The sequence below is a fragment of the Schistocerca americana genome, chromosome X (genome assembly GCF_021461395.2).
Source record: "Schistocerca americana isolate TAMUIC-IGC-003095 chromosome X, iqSchAmer2.1, whole genome shotgun sequence".
Classification (NCBI taxonomy): domain Eukaryota; kingdom Metazoa; phylum Arthropoda; class Insecta; order Orthoptera; family Acrididae; genus Schistocerca; species Schistocerca americana.
The window spans coordinates 311,306,137-311,325,525 of NC_060130.1; the positions used below are offsets into that span (position 1 = coordinate 311,306,137).

At 42.2% G+C, this 19,389-nt stretch overlaps 1 protein-coding gene and 1 pseudogene across 1 annotated transcript in view; one reads left to right on the forward strand and one right to left on the reverse strand.

Moving 5' to 3' along the window:
• LOC124555986 (rho GTPase-activating protein 45-like) overlaps positions 1-19,389 on the forward strand; it is a 672,894-nt gene that overhangs the window by 507,831 nt on the left and 145,674 nt on the right. The window contains exons 5-6 of the mRNA XM_047130031.1: positions 16,055-16,136; positions 16,268-16,343. Of these exons, the coding sequence (XP_046985987.1) occupies positions 16,055-16,136; positions 16,268-16,343 (158 nt within the window). The remainder of the gene's footprint in view (positions 1-16,054; positions 16,137-16,267; positions 16,344-19,389) is intronic.
• Positions 558-675, reverse strand: LOC124557168 (annotated as a pseudogene).

The following is a 19,389-nucleotide window of genomic DNA, read 5'->3' on the forward strand; positions in this document are numbered from 1 at the left end:
AGTTCCATTACAGTCACCAACAATTTTTGATAGAATATCTAGCAATTTGTAAGTCCTCAAGGATAAAAATGGCATTCTGTTAAACTGTTCAGCAATACTAGCTTTCTAGCCGAGCGGTCTAAGGCGCTGCAGTCATAGACTGTGCGGCTGGTCCCGGCGGAGGGTCGAGTCCTTCCTCGGGCATGGGTGTGTGCTTGTCCTTAGGATAATTTAGGTGAAGTAGTGTGTACGCTTAGGGACTGATGACCTTAGCAGTTTAGTCCCATAAGATTTCGCACACACATTTGAACATTTACTACCTTTCAAATTGGAGAATGTTGGGTAGTGGTTTATTCCATATCCTTCCACTAACTCCGCCCGAATAGGCCATGAAGGCTCAACGGTACCGACCGGCCGCCGTGTCATCCTCAGTCTACAGGCGTCACCGGATGCGGATATGGAGGGCCATGTGCTCAAACACCGCTCTCCCGGCCATATATCAGTTAACGAGACCGGAGCCGCTACTTCTCAATCAAATAGCTCCTCAGTTTGCCTCACAAGGGCTGAGAGCACCCCCTTGCCAACAGCGCTTGGTACACCGGATGGTCACCCATCCAAGTACTAGCCCAGCCCGACAGCACTTAACTTCGGTGATCTGACGGGAGTCGGTGTTACCACCGCGGCAAGGCCGTTGGCATATATCCTTCCACTACCACTTCCGTAGAAAGGTTGGAACACGTGAGGCAATACTAACCTTACGACTTATCTTAGAAGAAAGATTAAGAAAAGGCAAACCTACGTTTCTAGCATTTGTAGACTTAGAGAATGCTTTTGACAATGTTAACTGGAATACTCTCAAATTCTGAAGGTGGCAGGGGTAAAATACAGGGAGCGAAAGGCTATTTGCAATTTGTACAGAAACCAGATGGCAGTTATAAGAGTCGAGGGGCATGAAAAGGAAGCAGTGGTTGGGAAAGGAGTGAGACAGGGTTGTAGCCTCTCCCCGATGTTATTCAATCTGTATATTGAGCAAGCAGTAAAGGAAACAAAAGAAAAATTCGGAGTAGGTATTAAAATTCATGGAGAAGAAGTAAAAACTTTGAGGTTCGCCGATGACATTGTAATTCTGTCAGAGACAGCAAAGGACTTGGAAGAGCAGTTGAACGAAATGGACAGTGTCTTGAAAGGAGGATATAAGATGAACGTCAACAAAAGCAAAACGAGGATAATGGAATGTAGTCAAATTAAATCAGGTGATGCTGAGGGAATTAGATTAGGAAATGAGACACTTAAAGTAGTAAAGGAGTTTTGCTATTTAGGGAGTAAAATAACTGATGATGGTCGAAGTAGAGAGGATATAAAATGTAGACTGGCAATGGCAAGGAAATCGTTTCTGAAGAAGAGAAATTTGTTAACGTCGAGCATAGATTTCAGTGTCAGGAAGTCGTTTCTGAAAGTATTTGTGTGGAGTGTAGCCATGTATGGAAGTGACCATGGACGATAACTAGTTTGGACAAGAAGAGAATAGAAGCTTTCGAAATGTGGTGCTACAGAAGAATGCTGAAGATAAGGTGGGTAGATCACGTAACTAATGAGGAGGTATTGAATAGGATTGGGGAGAAGAGAAGTTTGTGGCACAACTTGACTAGAAGAAGGGATCGGTTGGTAGGACATGTTTTGAGGCATCAAGGGATCACAAATTTAGCATTGGAGGGCAGCGTGGAGGGTAAAAATCGTAGAGGGAGACCAAGAGATGAATACACTAAGCAGATTCAGAAGGATGTAGGTTGCAGTAGGTGCTGGGAGATGAAGAAGCTTGCACAGGATAGAGTAGCATGGAGAGCTGCATCAAACCAGTCTCAGGACTGAAGACCACAACAACAACAACAACCACTTTGAAATTCATATTACAAAATTCACGTCCATGGTCGATTTTGGAGATTGTCGGCTCACTTATTCATTCCAGTCTGCAGCAGTTGTTCAGTGTCTGCGCAACATCCTTCCTCATACTCACCTTCACAGGCAGATCATGCGAATTGGGAATACGATTCTATTATCATTAAATGTGCCTGAAACCTTTATTTGATCATCATTATTCTCATGTGTCTATGAGATCAGACTGCTATAAATCATCCAGTCTGCGTATTATGACATAGCTGTTTGAGAATATTTTACATACTTGCTTGTCGACCTCATGACCAATTGTTTCTATAAATATTACTTCCTATATCTTTCTTGACAATCTGACGCGATTGATATGCTTTTGTTCGTGTGATCTGAATTCGTTGCGGCAGCTGATGTGGTGAATAGCCATAGCTGCTCTATAGTTTCGTTCGTGTCATCATAAAATACTCTAAGGAACAAAAAACACTGCACCCCGAAGGAGTTATCTGAATGGGATGGATATTGGAAGGTTCAAATGGCTCTGAGCACTATGGGACTTAACTTCGGAGGTCATCAGTCCCCTAGAACTTAGAATTACCTAAATCTAAGTAACCTAAGGACATCACACACATCCATTCTCGAGGCAGGATTCCAACCTGCGACCGTAGCGGTCGCGCAGTTCCAGACTGTAGCGCCTAGAACCGCTCTGCCATCCCGGCCGGCGTTATTGGAAGATGTGACACTAATGTACAGACAAGCACATGACTACAATTTCAGAAAAATTGAATGATTTATTCAAGACAAAGAGCTTCACAAACTGAGCAAATCAACAATATGTTGGTACACCTCTCGTCCTTATGCAAGCAGTTATTCAACTTGGCATTGATTGATAAAGTTGTTGGATGTCCTAGAGGGATATCAAGCCAACTTTTGTCCAACTGCTGCTTTAGTTCATGAAAATCCCGAGTTAGTTGGAGGGCCCTGTCCATACTGCTCCAACAGTTCTCATATGGGGAGATTTTGGAGGCCTTGGTGACGAAGGTAAGGTTTGGCAAGCATGAACACAATCAGTAGGAACTCTTTCTGTGTGCAAGTGGGCATTATCTTGCTGAAATGTAAGCCAAGGATCTCTTACCACGAGAGACAATAAAACAAGACATAGAATATCGTTGACACACTGCTCTGCTGTAAGGTGCTCCGGATGACAACCAAAGGGGTTCTGCTATGTAGAGAAATAGCACCCAAGATCATCAATGCAGGTTGTCGGGCCATATAATGGACGAAAATTATGTTGGTATACTGCCGCTGTCAGAGACGGCTCCAGGCACGTTTTAGGCCTGGAATCTTATTGACTGGTGTAGTGTCCCACTTCGAACTGTACTCCAGTGACAAGCACAGAAGCGTCTGGAGACGCCCTAGACGGAGGTGGGGAATCGATCTGCCTGTCGCCCGCCACACGGACTGACGGCCATGAGTGACGGTTTGGGGTGCCATTTGTTTTCCTAACAAGACTCCTTTGATTTTCATCCACTGTACCTTTACAGCACAGCATTATGTTGACGAAATTCCATGCCGCATCTTGTTGCCCTTCAGGGCAAGGCAACCTGGGCATACATTTCAGCAAGATAATGCCTGCCCACACACAACGAGAGTTGCCACTGCTTCTCTTCATGTTTGCCAAACCCTATGTTGGCCAGCAAGGTCGCCAGATCTCTCCGAAGTTGTGAACGCATTGAGCGCTATCGGTAGGGCCAAACAACCAGATCAGGTTTTCAACAATCTAGCATGCCAGTGGAACAGAATTTTTCACGATATCCCTACGAAAGACATCCAACAAATAAATTAATCAGTGCCAAACTGAATAACTGTTTGCGTAAGGGCCAGAGGTGGACCAACACATTATTGACTCGCTTAGTTTGCGAAGCTCTATCTCTTGAACAAATCGTGAACAAATCATCCAATTTTTCTGAAATTGTAATCGTTTGTTTATTTGTACGTGCACATCAGATTTACGGATGTCACTCAGTTCGGATAATTTCTTCATCGTGTGTATTTTTTCTTCTTTCATATATATACTCCAGAGGTACATTGTTCAGATCCTAATGTGGGATTAATTATGTTCCTGCATTTGTTACTGCTTGTGCCTTTCTTTCATCCTTATGAGGTGTTGCTTTTCCTGTGAACATTAGTTACACATGCATATTTCACCATGGGCTTTTATTTTGCTCGGGAGATGTTTCTTGACGCTTGAAATTTTTAGGGTTCAAAAAATGGTTCAGATGGCTCTGAGCACTATGGGACTTAACTTCTAAGGTCATCAGTCCCCTAGAACTCAGAACTACTTAAACCTAACTAACCTAAGGACATCACACACATCCATGCCCGAGGCAGGATTCGAACCTGCGACCGTAGCGGCCGCGCGGTTCCAGACTGTAGCGCCTTTAACCGCTTGCCCACCACGGCCGGCAATTTTTAGGGATACTAGCTCTAAGAGACCAGGTGAAATTCGTTATTCCCAAGTTCTACTGCATTTTTCGTAAAACATATAGGGTGATAACCTAACGTATACGGTATCTTCGTGCTGCCCCCACATTGTTCTGTCTAACTCACTATCACTGTGACAGTTAATGAAAACCGTAGTAAATCCTTCTTCCTACCTGTTTCTTTTCTTCTTCTTCTTCTTTTTCTTGTTCTTATTTTCCACTGCATCCATAGTGTGAGAAAGTCTTTTCAGACTTTCAGTTACTGGTTTAAACGTTTCTGATGATGATCATATCGCAGGTGCCCTAATTTAAAGAATCGTAATTTCCATAAAACAGAATGCAACACATCAATAACTTTACGCTTTGTGGTCGACAATATTTTGCATACTAACTTAGTTTTGTCATGGCATGTAACTTATATATATTCTGAGACTATTGGTGGTGAGATGATGCTACTTCCTTAGATATTGTCTTGATCAATCTAAGCACATTCAATATTATTGCATTAACTTCTTCAAGATGATCCATGCACATCTCATTTTTTCTAGCTACTGGCTCTTCGATATTTTCCGGTTCCTTTATTTTTGCGTTGGTAGCCTCGATTCTTCTAGGAACATGTTGACGCATGTGTATTGCACTCTCGGAACAAGCTTTCAAAACATGAGCAAATTTGTCCAGAATCTAGAGTATACTGATGCTGTTGCATATTGGTTCGCTATCCTTTATGAAGAAACTGTCGAATGTTTCGTTTATATCGACCGTCATTCAATTTCCTCACTTTGTCAGTAACGAAGTAGCCATATATCACATGATTCCAGTAATCAGCGCATTTGCTAACAAACTGTTTGAACGTCATGTCTGTTCCTACATACGCTTGGTAAATACGTTTTAAATTTTTGCCGTCCTGTCTGAAGGCACTAATAGGTAGGCATTATCGCTTAGCAGCCGCTTTGGAATCCTTGATTTTGTCTGTCTCAAATAAAAGATATCAGCTGTAATATGATGGCGGAAAAAACATTTGCATATCGGATACTGTTTTTTCCACTACGATGTTATAAAAGGTGAATACACTGTATGGTTTTCCTTTCACAGGTGGCAGAATACAGCTGCTTTTTCCGATTGTCTTGCAGGTTATCAGTACGATGCCATTCCAAATTTCCTGTAATACTTGACCTTTGACGTGAAGTATGGCTTTTGAAAATGTATACATACGTGCTAGCAGCGAATCCACTCAGTGTATGTTAACAGTGACAGGAAAAGATTAGTCTTCCCACCATCAGGTAGCCTGATAAAGCACATATTTTGTCAGGAAGTACTGACTCATTCCTCTTCTTCTACAGGTTTCCGGTATCATAGCACGACCAGTTGCCCACTACAAGATCCTTGTAACAATGTTTTTTCGTCTACTCGGTCATGGCGACAACTGCTCATTTACATTAGTACATACGTGTTTGATACAGGAATAAATAACACTCATATAGCACTTAGCTTTTTTATTTACAAAGTCTTACGCATAGCTGGATATGTAACCAAACTTAAATGAGATTGTAGATCTGTGCCTAAGTTCGTCAAAGTTGATTCATGCACTTCCGCCCACAACGATGAACAACATGAGTCGTAGAGTTGAGCTATGGATTCTTCTGATGGGTGTAGAGTTTAGCGAGCTAACTGCAGCAGATTATCCACAATGTCTCATATAATCGATAAACATACTGCTGCCAACTTGGTCAACACTCTATGTCATGTTGTATTGCACTGCACTGACTCATTACATATTCGAAATCATCTATGAATAATATTACTTTGATATCACTAAATTGAGGGGTATTGAATAGCACAATCGGGTAGAACTTCTGGTTCGATATATCGACACTGACACACTTATAGTCACTGAGGTTTAAAGTAGAGGTTAGACTAAACAGCATTAATTTCACGTCAGGTAGCTGCTGCAGCAAAGACTTCACTTCGCCTGAAAGGGAAAAAAAAAAGAATTATTAGGCATATTTGTGTTTCGCCTACATTTTTATACATCGCCATGAATACTAATACTTATACTGCCTCACGGCAGGGAATGTTGACCGAGCGAGGTGGCGCAGTGGTTAGCACACTGGACTCGCATTCGGGAGGACGACGGTTCAATCCCGCGTCCGGCCATCCTGATTTAGGTTTTCCGTGATTTCCCTAAATCGCTCCAGGCAAATGCCGGGATGGTTCCTTTGAAAGGGCACGGCCGACATCCTTCCCCGTCCTTCCCTAAACCTATGAGACCGATTACCACGCAGTTTGGTCTCTTCCCTCAAAACAACCCAACCCAACCCAGGGAATGTTGACATACATCTCGGCCTTTTTACCCTTGAAGATTGTGTCACACTGGATGAACTATTTATCGATTGCTGTCTGTATACAGGATGTCGCAGAAATGTTGCTGCAAGCTTTGAGTGGTTTTAAAGGGTGTTTGAGGAACAAATTGAGGATAGGAACCCGTTTTCAGAAACGTAATACATTAACGCTACAGGGGGCACACCTTGTAGCCACCGAAATCTGCCACTAGGCCACCCCTTCAGCAGGAAACATGACTTTGGACGCTGACGGATCATTGGCTGAAAATCTCGTATTGTTGTTTGCTATTCACTGATCACGACCGATTGCTACGATCGCCAGTGGGGAAGATGGATCTAGCTGCTGTGTAGAAATGCCTTGTCTCCTATGAATATGATGCTCTTTCACCATGGTGAATAACGGTTTCAGACTTGGGTTTCCATCTAGAATTTATTTTTCTTCTGTATACCGAAAAACACTGGTGATTTTAAACGGTTCAAGGAGAAAAATGAGCTGCGTATAGAAACTCGTGTCCAAAGCCTTCATGCACTGAGGCAACAGAGCATTGCATTCCCTTCATAAGATAGAAAGCCTCTCTACGCAGCAGCTAGCTCCATTTTCTCCACTGGTGATCGTGACAATTAGTCAGCATTGCAAACCGTTCTGCCTGCGGTCATCAGCATACAAAGTAACGCTTACTGCCAAAGTGGTGGGCTAACACAGGCGTAGCCGCCTATAACTTCGACGCTCTGTAGCGTCGATGGATGACGGTTTTCGACACAAGTTCCTGTGGCCGATCTGTTCCTCGAGACATCCTCTATTACCGTCTGTCGCAACATTTCTGGGACACCCTATATATTATTCACGAATTTTTCAAAAAATTAATTGACTAACATCTCCTACCAGTTCATCATCATTAAAATGATTAAGTTTATTATAACCTTCAGTACCAAATGCAGAACGATGATGCTCATTGTCACATTATATTACATGCTAAGACCACTGAAGGGTCTTTGAATAGTCATTAATTCGCGAAACTGGTGTATCATAGATATTCTGTAACTAATTAACCGCGTATACATCGTCAACGATGCTTATTATGTGGTGGTTTTTTTTTTTTTTTTTTTAGTACAGGGAAGTATTCTAGGCAGATTGTGTGTGTACTGTGAAGTGGCACGCTGATTTCATGGTTCACGTCTAGCTGAAGACGCAGCTGTGTCTGTTATCGAGAAATGATTACACCATGTGCAGAGTACTGAACAGCGTGCTGAGTGACTAACAAGCACCTAGCCATAGCCCCAGCACCTCAGAGTCAAAGTGTAAGGCAGTGCATTCACACAGCGTGCAGTGCATGGCGTCTAGTCGGTGCTATGTTGGCTGGGTAAATAAAGTTATTGTTATTATTATTATTTTAACATCACAGGCATTATGCAGTGCGCCCAACATTAGTCATAACTAGCAGTGAAAACACCCTACATCCACCTGATATACTACCGTCATCAGCAAGGCTCTCCCATACTTACAGACAGTTTAGCTGTTGACACTTTATAAATTGCAAGTATGTGTGATGTTATTGATTGCTTTGGTTGAAAATAAAAAGACATTTTTGTACAACATATTTACACTATGTGATCAAAAGTATCCGGACAACCTTAAAAATATACGTTTCTCATATTAGGTGCATTGTGCTGCCACCTATTGCCATGTACTTCATATTAGCGACCTCAGTAACCATTAGACATCGTGAGAGAGCAGAATGGGGCTCTCCGCGGAACTCACGGACTTTGGACGTGGTCGGGTGATTGGCTGTCACTTGTGTCATACGTCTGTACGCGAGATTTCCACAGTCCTAAACATCCCTAGGTATACTGTTTGCGATGTGATAGTGAAGTGGAAACGTGAAGGAACAGGTACAGTACAAAAGCGTACAGGCCGACCTCGTCTGTTGATTGACAGAGACCGCCGACAGTTGAAGAGGGTCGTAATGTGTAAAAGGCAGAGATCTATCCAGACCATCACACAGGAATTCCAAACTGCATCAGAATCCGCGGCAAGTACCCTGACTGTTAGGCGGGAAGTGAGAAAACTTGGATTTCATGGTCGAGCGGCTGCTCATGAGGCACACATCACGCCGGTAGATGCCAAACGACGCCTCGCTTGGTGTAAGGAGCGTAAACATTGGACGACTGAACAGTAGGAAAACGTTGTGTGGAGTGACGAATCATGGTACACAATGTGGCGATCTGATGGCAGGGTGTGAATATGGCGAATGCCCGGTGGACGTCATCTGCCAGTGTGTGTAGTGCCAACAGTAAAATTCGGAGGTGGTGGTGTTATGGTGTGATCGTGTTTGTCACGGAGGGGCCTTGTACCACTTGTTTTGCGTGGCACTATCACAGCACAGGCCTACATTCATGTTATAAGCACCTTATTGCTTCCTACTGTTGAAGAGCAATTCGGGGGTGACGATTACATCTTTCAACACGATCGAGCACCTGTTCATAATGCACGGCCTGTGCCGGAGTGGTTTCACGACAATAACGTCTCTGTAATGGACTGGCCTGCACAGAGTCCTGACCTGAATCCTATAGAACACCTTTGGGATGTTTTGGAACGCCGACTTCGTGCCAAGCCTCACCGACTGACATCGATACCTCTCCTCAGTGCAGCACTCCGTGAAGAATGGCTGCTATTCCCCAAGAAACCTTCCAGAACCAGATTGGACGTATACCTGAGAGAGTGGAAGCTGTCATCAAGGCTAAGGGTGGGCCAACACCGTATTGAAAATTGGAAATTTGTGGTAAGGTTTTATGGGACCAAACTGCTGAGGTCATCGGTCCCTAAGCTTACGGACTACTTAATGTAACTTAAGCTGAGAACAACACAGACACCCATGCCCGAGGGAGGACTCGAACCTCCGACGGAGGGAGCCGCGCGGGCAGTGACAAGACGCCCTTAGACGGCGCGGCTACCCCGCGCGGCCCCATGTTGAATTCCAGTATTATCGATGGAGGGCGCCACGAACTTGTAAGTGATTTTCACCCAGGTGTCCGGATAAGTTTGACCACATAGTGTATTTACAAAGCGACAGTTTCACTACCGCGTGTTCTGTAGAGTACAATATTCCCCCTCACTGCTACGCCCACTTGCAGGTTGTTTCTTCTGCTGCTGTGTTGTGTGGAGCACCACCATATCCCATTACGATGCAGACTGTTGTGGCTCTTGTGACTGGAGGAAAAATTCCATCTCCTGGTTACTTATTGATAGGTCTCTCCAGCAACTGCAGCGAGGGTCCATCCAGGGAATGCATTGCTATTATTTGTCACTGCACAACTTGTTACTACTTTTTGCATGGTGGAAGTGTGGGTGGACATTTCAAGAAGGATATGCAATTCGAGCAAATGCTACATGGTGTGTTATTGGACCAGGTCAGGTAATGCATCTTCCTGCCATTGTGCTGCATTGCCATAATTAGTTGAACAATTTTCCATTTGCCTACAGTCAAATGCACCTCCATTACCAAGCCTTTCCATTCTTGATGCAGAAAGCTGTAATAGACGTATATAACAAATAGATTAGTTAAAATCTTTTTCCTCAGCGGAAGCAATTCGTCAATTGAACGCATGAGACTGAGATATACCCACAGACAGCAAATCTAATTATAAAATTTTAATTGCCCGCGGGATGGGGGACTGACCTTGTGTGCCAGTGTTATGCGTTTACAAATATCATACATATTAGTTACAATAACAATGACTGAAACTCTCGGCAGTGCACTAAGTCGTCAAGCTTTTATGTAAAATACATGCAAGCTATTCTCCAGGCGACAGAATTGTAGGTCCTATCAGCTCACAGCTTCCCCGCAACAATCAATGGTGGCGGTAAAACTTCACCACACGCAAATTAATTGTGTGACGAGTGGGGCATGGTGTCTTAGGCAGTGACAAGGATTTCTTGCAGTTGTCCAGATGTGATTATGTCAGGATTCCTGGAGCGATGATGTCGTAGTCTTACTGTCTTATTGCAATTGTCCACGTGCGGTGACGTCAGAATTCTGGGAATGATGATGCTGATGTCAGCAACTTTTGGGCAATTATCCTCATCTTTTGCTCACACCAAATCATTTGTAACAGCACTTAAGGACTGTCTTTGTGTTTATAAAAGCGCAGGTGTGGACAGGTATCAAGGAAGGAACATTGGTGGACAAAGATTTTATGAGGAGCTTCTTTGTAGAAGGATTTATGAGGAGGGAAGTACACCTCAGACGAGAACAAAAGCACTGAAATATTTAACAATTCGAATGAAGTAATGGCAAGCGTATGTGTAAGTCTATTCTCACACTATTTTGATCGATTGTGATTTTTAGTCCTCACCAATGCAAGCAGATCAAAGTGACTGTTTATGTTTACGGGTGTCATACTAGCCAGGTAAATTTCTCTGGGTACAAGGAGAGATCCCCAGTGATGCAATCGACTTTTTGAAATCATCTATGCTGTGATGTAGGTTAAAGACCCAAATATTACACCGAGCACCCATTCACCATGATGGGTCCTCGTTTGCTGGTAATCGACGAAATACAAATTCGGAATTTCGCATGTTGCTCTACAGATTTAAACAAGCGTTGATCCTCACAAATCAGATTGCCTGGATAGCGTAATGGTTAAGGTACGGTCCACACATGAAAAGGGTTGTGGGTTTGAATCGTCATGTGGTTTGATATTTTTTATTGTTAAATCTTTATCGTAATGAGTTTGATCATTATTTTTATTGAGTTAATTGGTTTCAGTCTAATTTTTTAGTTGTATTCCTTTGTCTCATCATATTACCCATCGTATAAGCTTTTCAACTGCTCCCATTTTTTATTCCTGTAATTCTCTTTCGACATGGAGTCTTTGTGCGTGCGAATCTAACGCTTATTATTTATCTATCGTAACATTTAAACATTTGAAAATGCCAAGCTATCTGTTAAAAGAACTTAAGACGAAACAATCTATTTATATTGGCTTTGAAATAGTGTCGAAAATGTGTTTTTCGTTAAAAGCTGTACTTTTTTTTAGTGGTAATCTTCATACATACAATTGAAACAGAAATTCGAATCGTACTTTGGACTAAATAACGCAGATAAAATATTAAACCAAAGAAAGGATTGAAGTAAAATGAAATTGAAACTAAATTAGAAAAACCTAGGATGAGAAAACGGAAGAAATTAAATCGAAGCTAATACACAGAAATAATGAAAATAACATGAAGGAAGATTCTAAGTGGAAAAAGTGTTATGAAGAAAAATGAGAGCAAATGAAAAAGTTAATACAGTGATTGAAACGATGTGTCAAAGGAACAGAAATAAAAGAAATTACAATTAAATGAACAAAAATAATGATCAAAGTCATTTCAATAAATATTCAAAAATAAAAAATTTCAGATCAGCTGATGAGATCCGGAACCACAACCTTTACCATGTGTGGACTGTACCTTAACCATTACGCAACGTAACCTGCTTGTATAACAATAGTTTTTCAAAGCTGGAGAGACCATGCTGAATTTTGAAATTTTTTCCATAGATTACTCGCAAACGAGGGCCCATCAGGGGCGATGGCTTCATCCGTGTGTGATACCTGGGACCTTAACCTGCGTTAACCTTTAGATGATTTCAAAAAGTCGATTCCACTTCTGGGGTCTTCTGATAGTTACTGAAAGTTTTATATGAAACATAAAACATAAAAATGGAGTCTCAGGTCCTATCCCTAGGGCCTTACAGATAATTAATTCTTAGTTATATCTACTAACTAGCATTTCTCATCTTCCCATTCGCTAAGACTGCATGATGGAAAGAGATATGGATTTCATCATTATGGAAACAGGTCTGGGTTCATATTTCGCGATTTTGGTGGTCCAGTGGCCTTGGTTTCGATTTTTAAAACTTTCTCAAGAGCACTCGAGATGAATGGCGGTATGATTTCCACCGAGGACCCTAGCAGGCTCAGCTTATATCAGATCATTATTAACTACTCGAATTTTAGTGTAAGCTTGATTCCAATGGAAATATTACTGGAGGTGTTTCGTGTAAGACATAAAATCTGTACCCAGCGGCCTAGACTTTGTTCACATCATATATTTCAGCAGTTCCCGAGGCACTGTATGAGGCACATCAGCTTTAGACGAAATGGACGAGATAACTGCGCCTTTTTAAAATAGTCTTAGAACATAGTTGTGCCACTTGATGAAGGTCAATGCAAGAGCATGCTCCATCAATTTGCCTGTGACTGTGTTATATAGTTCCTATAACCAAGAACGCACCAGCGGAAAGTGCAAAATGCCTCAACTATTTCCTCGAACTTCTTTCCAATGCCACACCTATCTCACCCTTTGTATTAGAATTGAAATCCCAGTAGCGAAGTTCCACGATACGCTGTCTCCCTAGGATTTTTTCCCACACAAAGTCGGACAAAGCGCTTACAATGTACACTGAAAGCCTTGCATTTCTCAACGTATCTCATGACTGCACTGTTTTTCAGTATGTGCCTAGAAATGTGCTTGCGATTCTTGTAATGAATATATTCAGTTTGCATTTGCAGCCATTGTCAGCTAGTAAATCATACTTTGAAACAATTTGAGTACATGCAGAGTACATTTTCGACTTATAAAGTTGCTTCATATGATAGGCACAAAGTAGTATGATTGGGGACATGAGCGAAAAGCTTGTTCACTCCACTAACTCAGAAGCGAGCCCTCAGTCTTTTAGCTATTCAGAAAGACTTTACTGTTCTCTAGGCCTTCTTATTCATAAACAAAACTGAGCGAGGTGGCGCAGTGGTTAAACACTGGACTCGCATTCGGGAGGTCGACGGTTCAATCCCGCGTCCGGCCATCCTGATTTAGGTTTTCCGTGATTTCCCTAAATCGCTCCAGGCAAATGCCGGGATGGTTCCTTTCAAAGGGCACGGCCGACTTCCTTCCCCGTCCTTCCCTAATCGAATGAGACCGATGACCTCGCTGTCTGGTCTCCTTCCCCAAAAACAATCCAATCCAATCCAATCATAAACAAAATGAAATAAAAATGTAATGAATAGGCTTCCAAATCACAAAGAAAACATAATAAATGCGTTTTCCCAGCAAAGATTATAAATAAAACCTATTAAAAGAAGTAAAGCAATGTCGTTAAGTTTTTAAGGGACTGGTTCGTGAACCCAGAGAGAAATCTTGAAAAATTTGTCAGTTTTGTAAATAATGTAGATCGAAAAATAAGACTTGTAAGCCTTGTACTGCTTAGCATCTTTTAACCGATATAACGGAACAATGTGATCTAAGAGCCACAGGTTGTAGTTTTATACTTTTTCTGAATTGCATTTTTGTTTGCAGGTAAAATAAAGCATATTAACTATTTGTGTACAGCATAGGTAAATATATCTCAAAATAAAGACTAAGTACGAGCTTGTTTTTTCCTGGAAGTTTCTTACACTATTATGTTAAAGCAGACTTTCAAAAAGATGTTTTCATAAGTTATGGTTCAAGAAACTTTTTAATGATAATAAAAAATTTCAATAATGAACTCGTAGTTTTGCTTAAAAGAATCTTTAGTTTTCAAATATAAGTCGTAAGAGTTGTCTGCATTTTAGTTAAGTATGTTCCAAGACAGTACACAAAATTTTAGCTCTCTATCTTCAATAGTTTTTTACCAGTGTGTACCAGAACATTAAAAAATTGGACTTCTGGGAAATTCAAGTTAAAGTTAAATCTCGATTCTCTATTTACTCTGAATAACACTAACGCATCCTAAGTCCATACTCATACTCACCTTGCTCTCCCTCCCTTTTCTTGTTATGACATTTCCTTCTTACCATTGCTTCTTTCGTGGTTTCTAGCACTGGTTTCTCTGCCTTTGAAGACTCTCTTGCTGATAACGGCAGTTAAAGTTCTTTGCATATTTAGTCCACAAGGCATTCCCATCAATTTCATAACCTTGAACTTTGATAATGCACCATCACTGAAATATAGCAGAGCATCCAGCACACCTAATTTCAAAGTATTTGGTCCTACCAGAACAGTATGGGTATCCGTTCTGTAATCTCCCCCTCCTCCCCATTCCTTCTTCCATCAGTCGTTCACATTAAATAATACCCACTCCAAGTAATTAATAAGCGAAGTCTTTTATGAAGATTTTTTCTCAACAAAAGATTTCCTACTAGTTTTCGTTACATTATTACTTTCGATTATTATTTCATAAATGAATCCAGAAATAAACATAGTAGACAGTACAGGATTGCGTAATAATAGAAATTTTAAGTGCAAAAATAATTCGTAATTTCAAATATTTCTAAAAAAAATATTTTAACTGTACATTCAGAACTAGTAATCATCGATTATAACATAGAAACTAAAATATTTTATAAAGTAATTCCTTTTCATAAATTTTAGATTTAAGTGTAGCATATTGATATAAAATTATATGAAAGCTTGCAACAAAGCGACTGAGATAATATCAACCAGTCCAAAATTCGAAATATAATACTGGTATCGATAATTACTGTCGAGGAAAAGTAATGCTAGAGGAGGATGTCCCGTTACAGTTCACATACACAGTTATTAAAACTTTCATTTGGCTTTTGAGCCTTACCGCGTATAATCTTATGTCACTAAGAGATTAGAGACTAAAAATTCATTAAAAAAACGAGTGAGAACAATCTTCTGTTTCTAACAGAGCTGTCAGTGTGACATGGAGGTGTCGTCATGTGGCATAACTTTTAAATTCGTCCAATTTTGGGGATTTTAGCGGTACACTTTCTCTTGTTCAGAAAACTATAGAGAATTTTTCAAGACAGAAATATCAAAATTCGATTTTTGACACTTATTCGCATACTATGTAGTTCACTAAGTACATAAAGTGAAATCAGTAGCCTATATATTCTAGCCAAGTAAATTCAATGATAGTTCGTATTCATAAGGATAATATTGTACTACTTAATTCTGTCACTGACGTAAACTTCTGAAAACACATCTGTCACTGAGTTCATCTGCTGGTTTTTAGTTTACTACGAAACTAGCAGCATCATCTATGGCCCTTTGGTGTACTAAGCCATGATGATTAAATGTACAAAATACGAAACTGAGTAGACGATTTTAGATAAAACTTGAAATTAGGATATATTTTTTCTCTCTTAGTTTGATGAAATAAAGCCTGTATGTTGCCCCAAACTACAATCAAGTTACCTATGAAGACCCCCATGAAAATTATTCCAGCAGTTTTGGAGATAACTGTGTTCAAACAGACAGACAGGCATGACAGTTTTAGTTTTATTAGTAGTATAGGCATATAAGAGAGATAATAATTACCGTTTTATTATTACTATTACTACAGGTGTTACTCTAAGCATCTTTTTCTGTTCCTGCAGGTTTTGACTTCGAAAGTAACAACTCAGAGCCCAAAGAATTCTTCGAGTGCATTGATCAGTTGGCCCTAGCATTCAGCAGTCGGTATGTAAAAGTGATGAATAAACCACTACTCTGCTTACCGCTATAGATCCGAAAATATAATAATCCTCGATTTTATATTTTGATGTTGTAAGTTGATGTTGAAGAAGCCTACAGTTGGTGCTACGTTACAGGGTTTCCGAATATCTAATGGGGGACCTGGATGCTCCAGGTGCCTCACCTGCAAATCGGAGTCTTAGCAGAGCAAAGGTACGGTAGTCTGTGAAACATGTCACTGTTTTCACTACTGTAGTTGCACTGGTGCTATGTATGAGCATGTATAGCTGCTTTCAAACACACTTTCGCATAATATCGTAATATGTACTTTGTAATCTATAACTTAACTGAAATGTTTCGTGCTTTCCTTGTGAGGATTCAGTGCGACAAGGGCTTTCGCAGTACTACACAGACACTATAATATGTGACTTCAAAGAAATAATAATCGCAATAAGAACGATTATAATGACTTTCATGCCCAATTTCTTCGTATTCAGTCTGTATCGACTTTGCTATTTTGTCAAAATCTAACATTTTGAACCCGTGGCTGTGTACAAAGTATAGGTTGACCCTTACACAGAAGATTACAGCAACCAGCCACTTATTATTTTATAATGCTATTTATTTATTTAAGCAGCGCCGTTAAAGTTCTGAACCGATAGGCTCATCTTCAGATTACACAGAAGATTACAGCAACCAGCCACTTTTTATTTTATAATGCTATTTATTTATTTAAACAGCGCCGTTAAAGTTCTGAACCGATATGTTCATCTTCAGACGGCTATTTCACTTATTACATTACAATTCATGTTTTGTATCCCCACTTGAAGAAACTTCCTTGGGGTGGTGGTGCCTTACAACCAAAACATTGTAAAAAGTGGCTGGTTGCTGTAATGTTCAGTATAAGAGTCAACCTGTATACTGTATCGACTTTTCAAGGACCTTACAGCGCATTTCATCCTTCAGAAATATTTAGTATTACATAGCATTTTTTCCGCTATGTAAATAATTTAAGTGACAATCTGACCAGCCCTCTTCATCTATTTCCAGACGATGCAATCCTCTGTTGTTTTGACTCCAAGCAATAAAAGAATTGAGTTCCTCCACCAGAGACCTAAGAGAATTCCTTTAATTTATTTTACTTAAGAAATGACACTTATTTAAAGACTGGCTAATCTTAAATCCTATTCTTAGACCTCTGAACAAATTTCTTGGATGAATTTTGTTGTGACTTGGCAAGACAGCCAAGCCACTATGAGAGGAAGCCGAAAGGCACGCGTTTAAGCTCACGCAGGCTGGCGTGAGGTCTGGAACAATTAAAAGAGTTGAGTCTAGTAAAAAAAGTACGTAGCTTCTGGAATACTTAACTTTAATCCATAATTGTGGAACATCGGTCTGACGGTACATGCATCACAAGATAAACAGCAAATGATAATGACGCCTTGCTAGGTCGTAGCAAATGACGTAGCTGAAGGCTATGCTAACTATCGTCTCGGCAAATGAGAGCGTAATTTGTCAGTGAACCATCGCTAGCAAAGTCGGCTGTACAACTGGGGCGAGTGCTAGGAAGTCTCTCTGGACCTGCCGTGTGGCGGCGCTCGGTCTGCAATCACTGACAGTGGCGACACGCGGGTCCGACGTATATTAACGGACCGCGGCCGATTTAAAGGCTACCACCTAGCAAGTGTGTTGTCTGGCGGTGACACCACATTCCTCCCCCGCAAATCGGCGTACGGTTGTGTTATAAGGCTTCCGCCCGCCGTGGGGAGGACCCCATGTTGACGTATGCGACGAGGTGGGGAGCCCAACAACAGGCGAGGCTGTGCCACCCGCACCCTGCCATTCGGTCCGATGGGAGCTAGGAAACGCTTGAAAACCTAGTCCAGGGTGCACGCCAACATGCGGTGTACGCGCCCGTAGAGAGACAGCAGGGGCCGAAGGGTCGACCTCCATCGGGTCGGGGCACCCGACGGGCGAGAAGTCCATGGCGGAGGACAACGGGTCACGGGAAGCGATCGGCGGCGCGTGACCCAGGGAGGCGCCCGGCGGTTGCAGCGACGCGTCCACTGCGGGCGTCGCCGGCGGGAGAACAGGCGGCGGCGGCGGCGGCGGCGCGTCGCCACGGGGCAAAATGGAAGGTATCGTCGGTAACACCTGGGGCTGAGTCGAGCCAGTAGATGGGTCCCCAGGGCGTTGACCGGACGGCACCGTCGCTGAAAGCAGACGGGGAGCGGCAGAACCCGTGCGACGACAGAGGCGCAGAGGATTGAGATGCCGACACACCTCACCAGAGGCCCCCAAAACCAGATACATAGCGCGGCAGAGGCAGCGAAGAATGCGCCCTTCGAGCCAACGCCGTGAACCTCGATAGTTACGATAGTAGACAACGTCGCCCGGAGCAAAAGCAGGTGTCTGCCACTGCACAGGAACCTGATGGGGCGGATGTAGCAAAGACATCAAGGTGCGATGAGGGCGACCGTGGAGCAACTCAGCCGGTGAGCGACCATCTCGGGGCTGAGAGCGATACAAGGACAAAAAGAGCAATAACGCGTCCTCCCGAGAATGCGACTCTTTTAACTTCAACATCTGTCACTTGAAAGTCCGGACCAATCGTTCAGGGGCACCGTTTGACTGAGGCGAAAACGGCGCGGATGTCAGATGTTGAATACCATTGGCCTTGCAGAATGACTGAAATTCTGCGGACATGAATTGTGGGCCATTGTCGGAAACGATAGTCTGTGGAAGACCTTCAATGCAAAAGATAGCAGATAACGCTTGGATGGTGGCAGATGACGTCGTGGAAGACATCCGGACAACAAAAGGAAAATTACTGAATGAATCTACCACAACCAACCATCGAGCATTCCAGAAGGGACCAGCAAAATCGATGTGTAAGCGTTGCCAAGGGGTACTGGCTTTCGGCCATGCAAAGAATTTCCGCGGTGGTGCGGATTGTTGTTCGGCACACGCCATGCAAGAAGAGCACATGTTCGTAATCGCAGCATCGATTCCGAACCAAGTACAGTGCTGACGAGCAAGTTGTTTCGTTCTCACTATACCCCAATGTCCTTGGTGGAGAAGCCGTAAGACAGAGGACTGTAACGAACGTGGGACCACGACCCTGGACTGATCATTATCAGAACGCAACAGCAAAACACCACATCGAACAAAAAGTCTCTCCTTGTGAGCAAAAAATCGGCGAACCAACGGATCCTCGATCCGTGACTTTGACAAGGGCCACTGCGTAGCAACAAAGTCC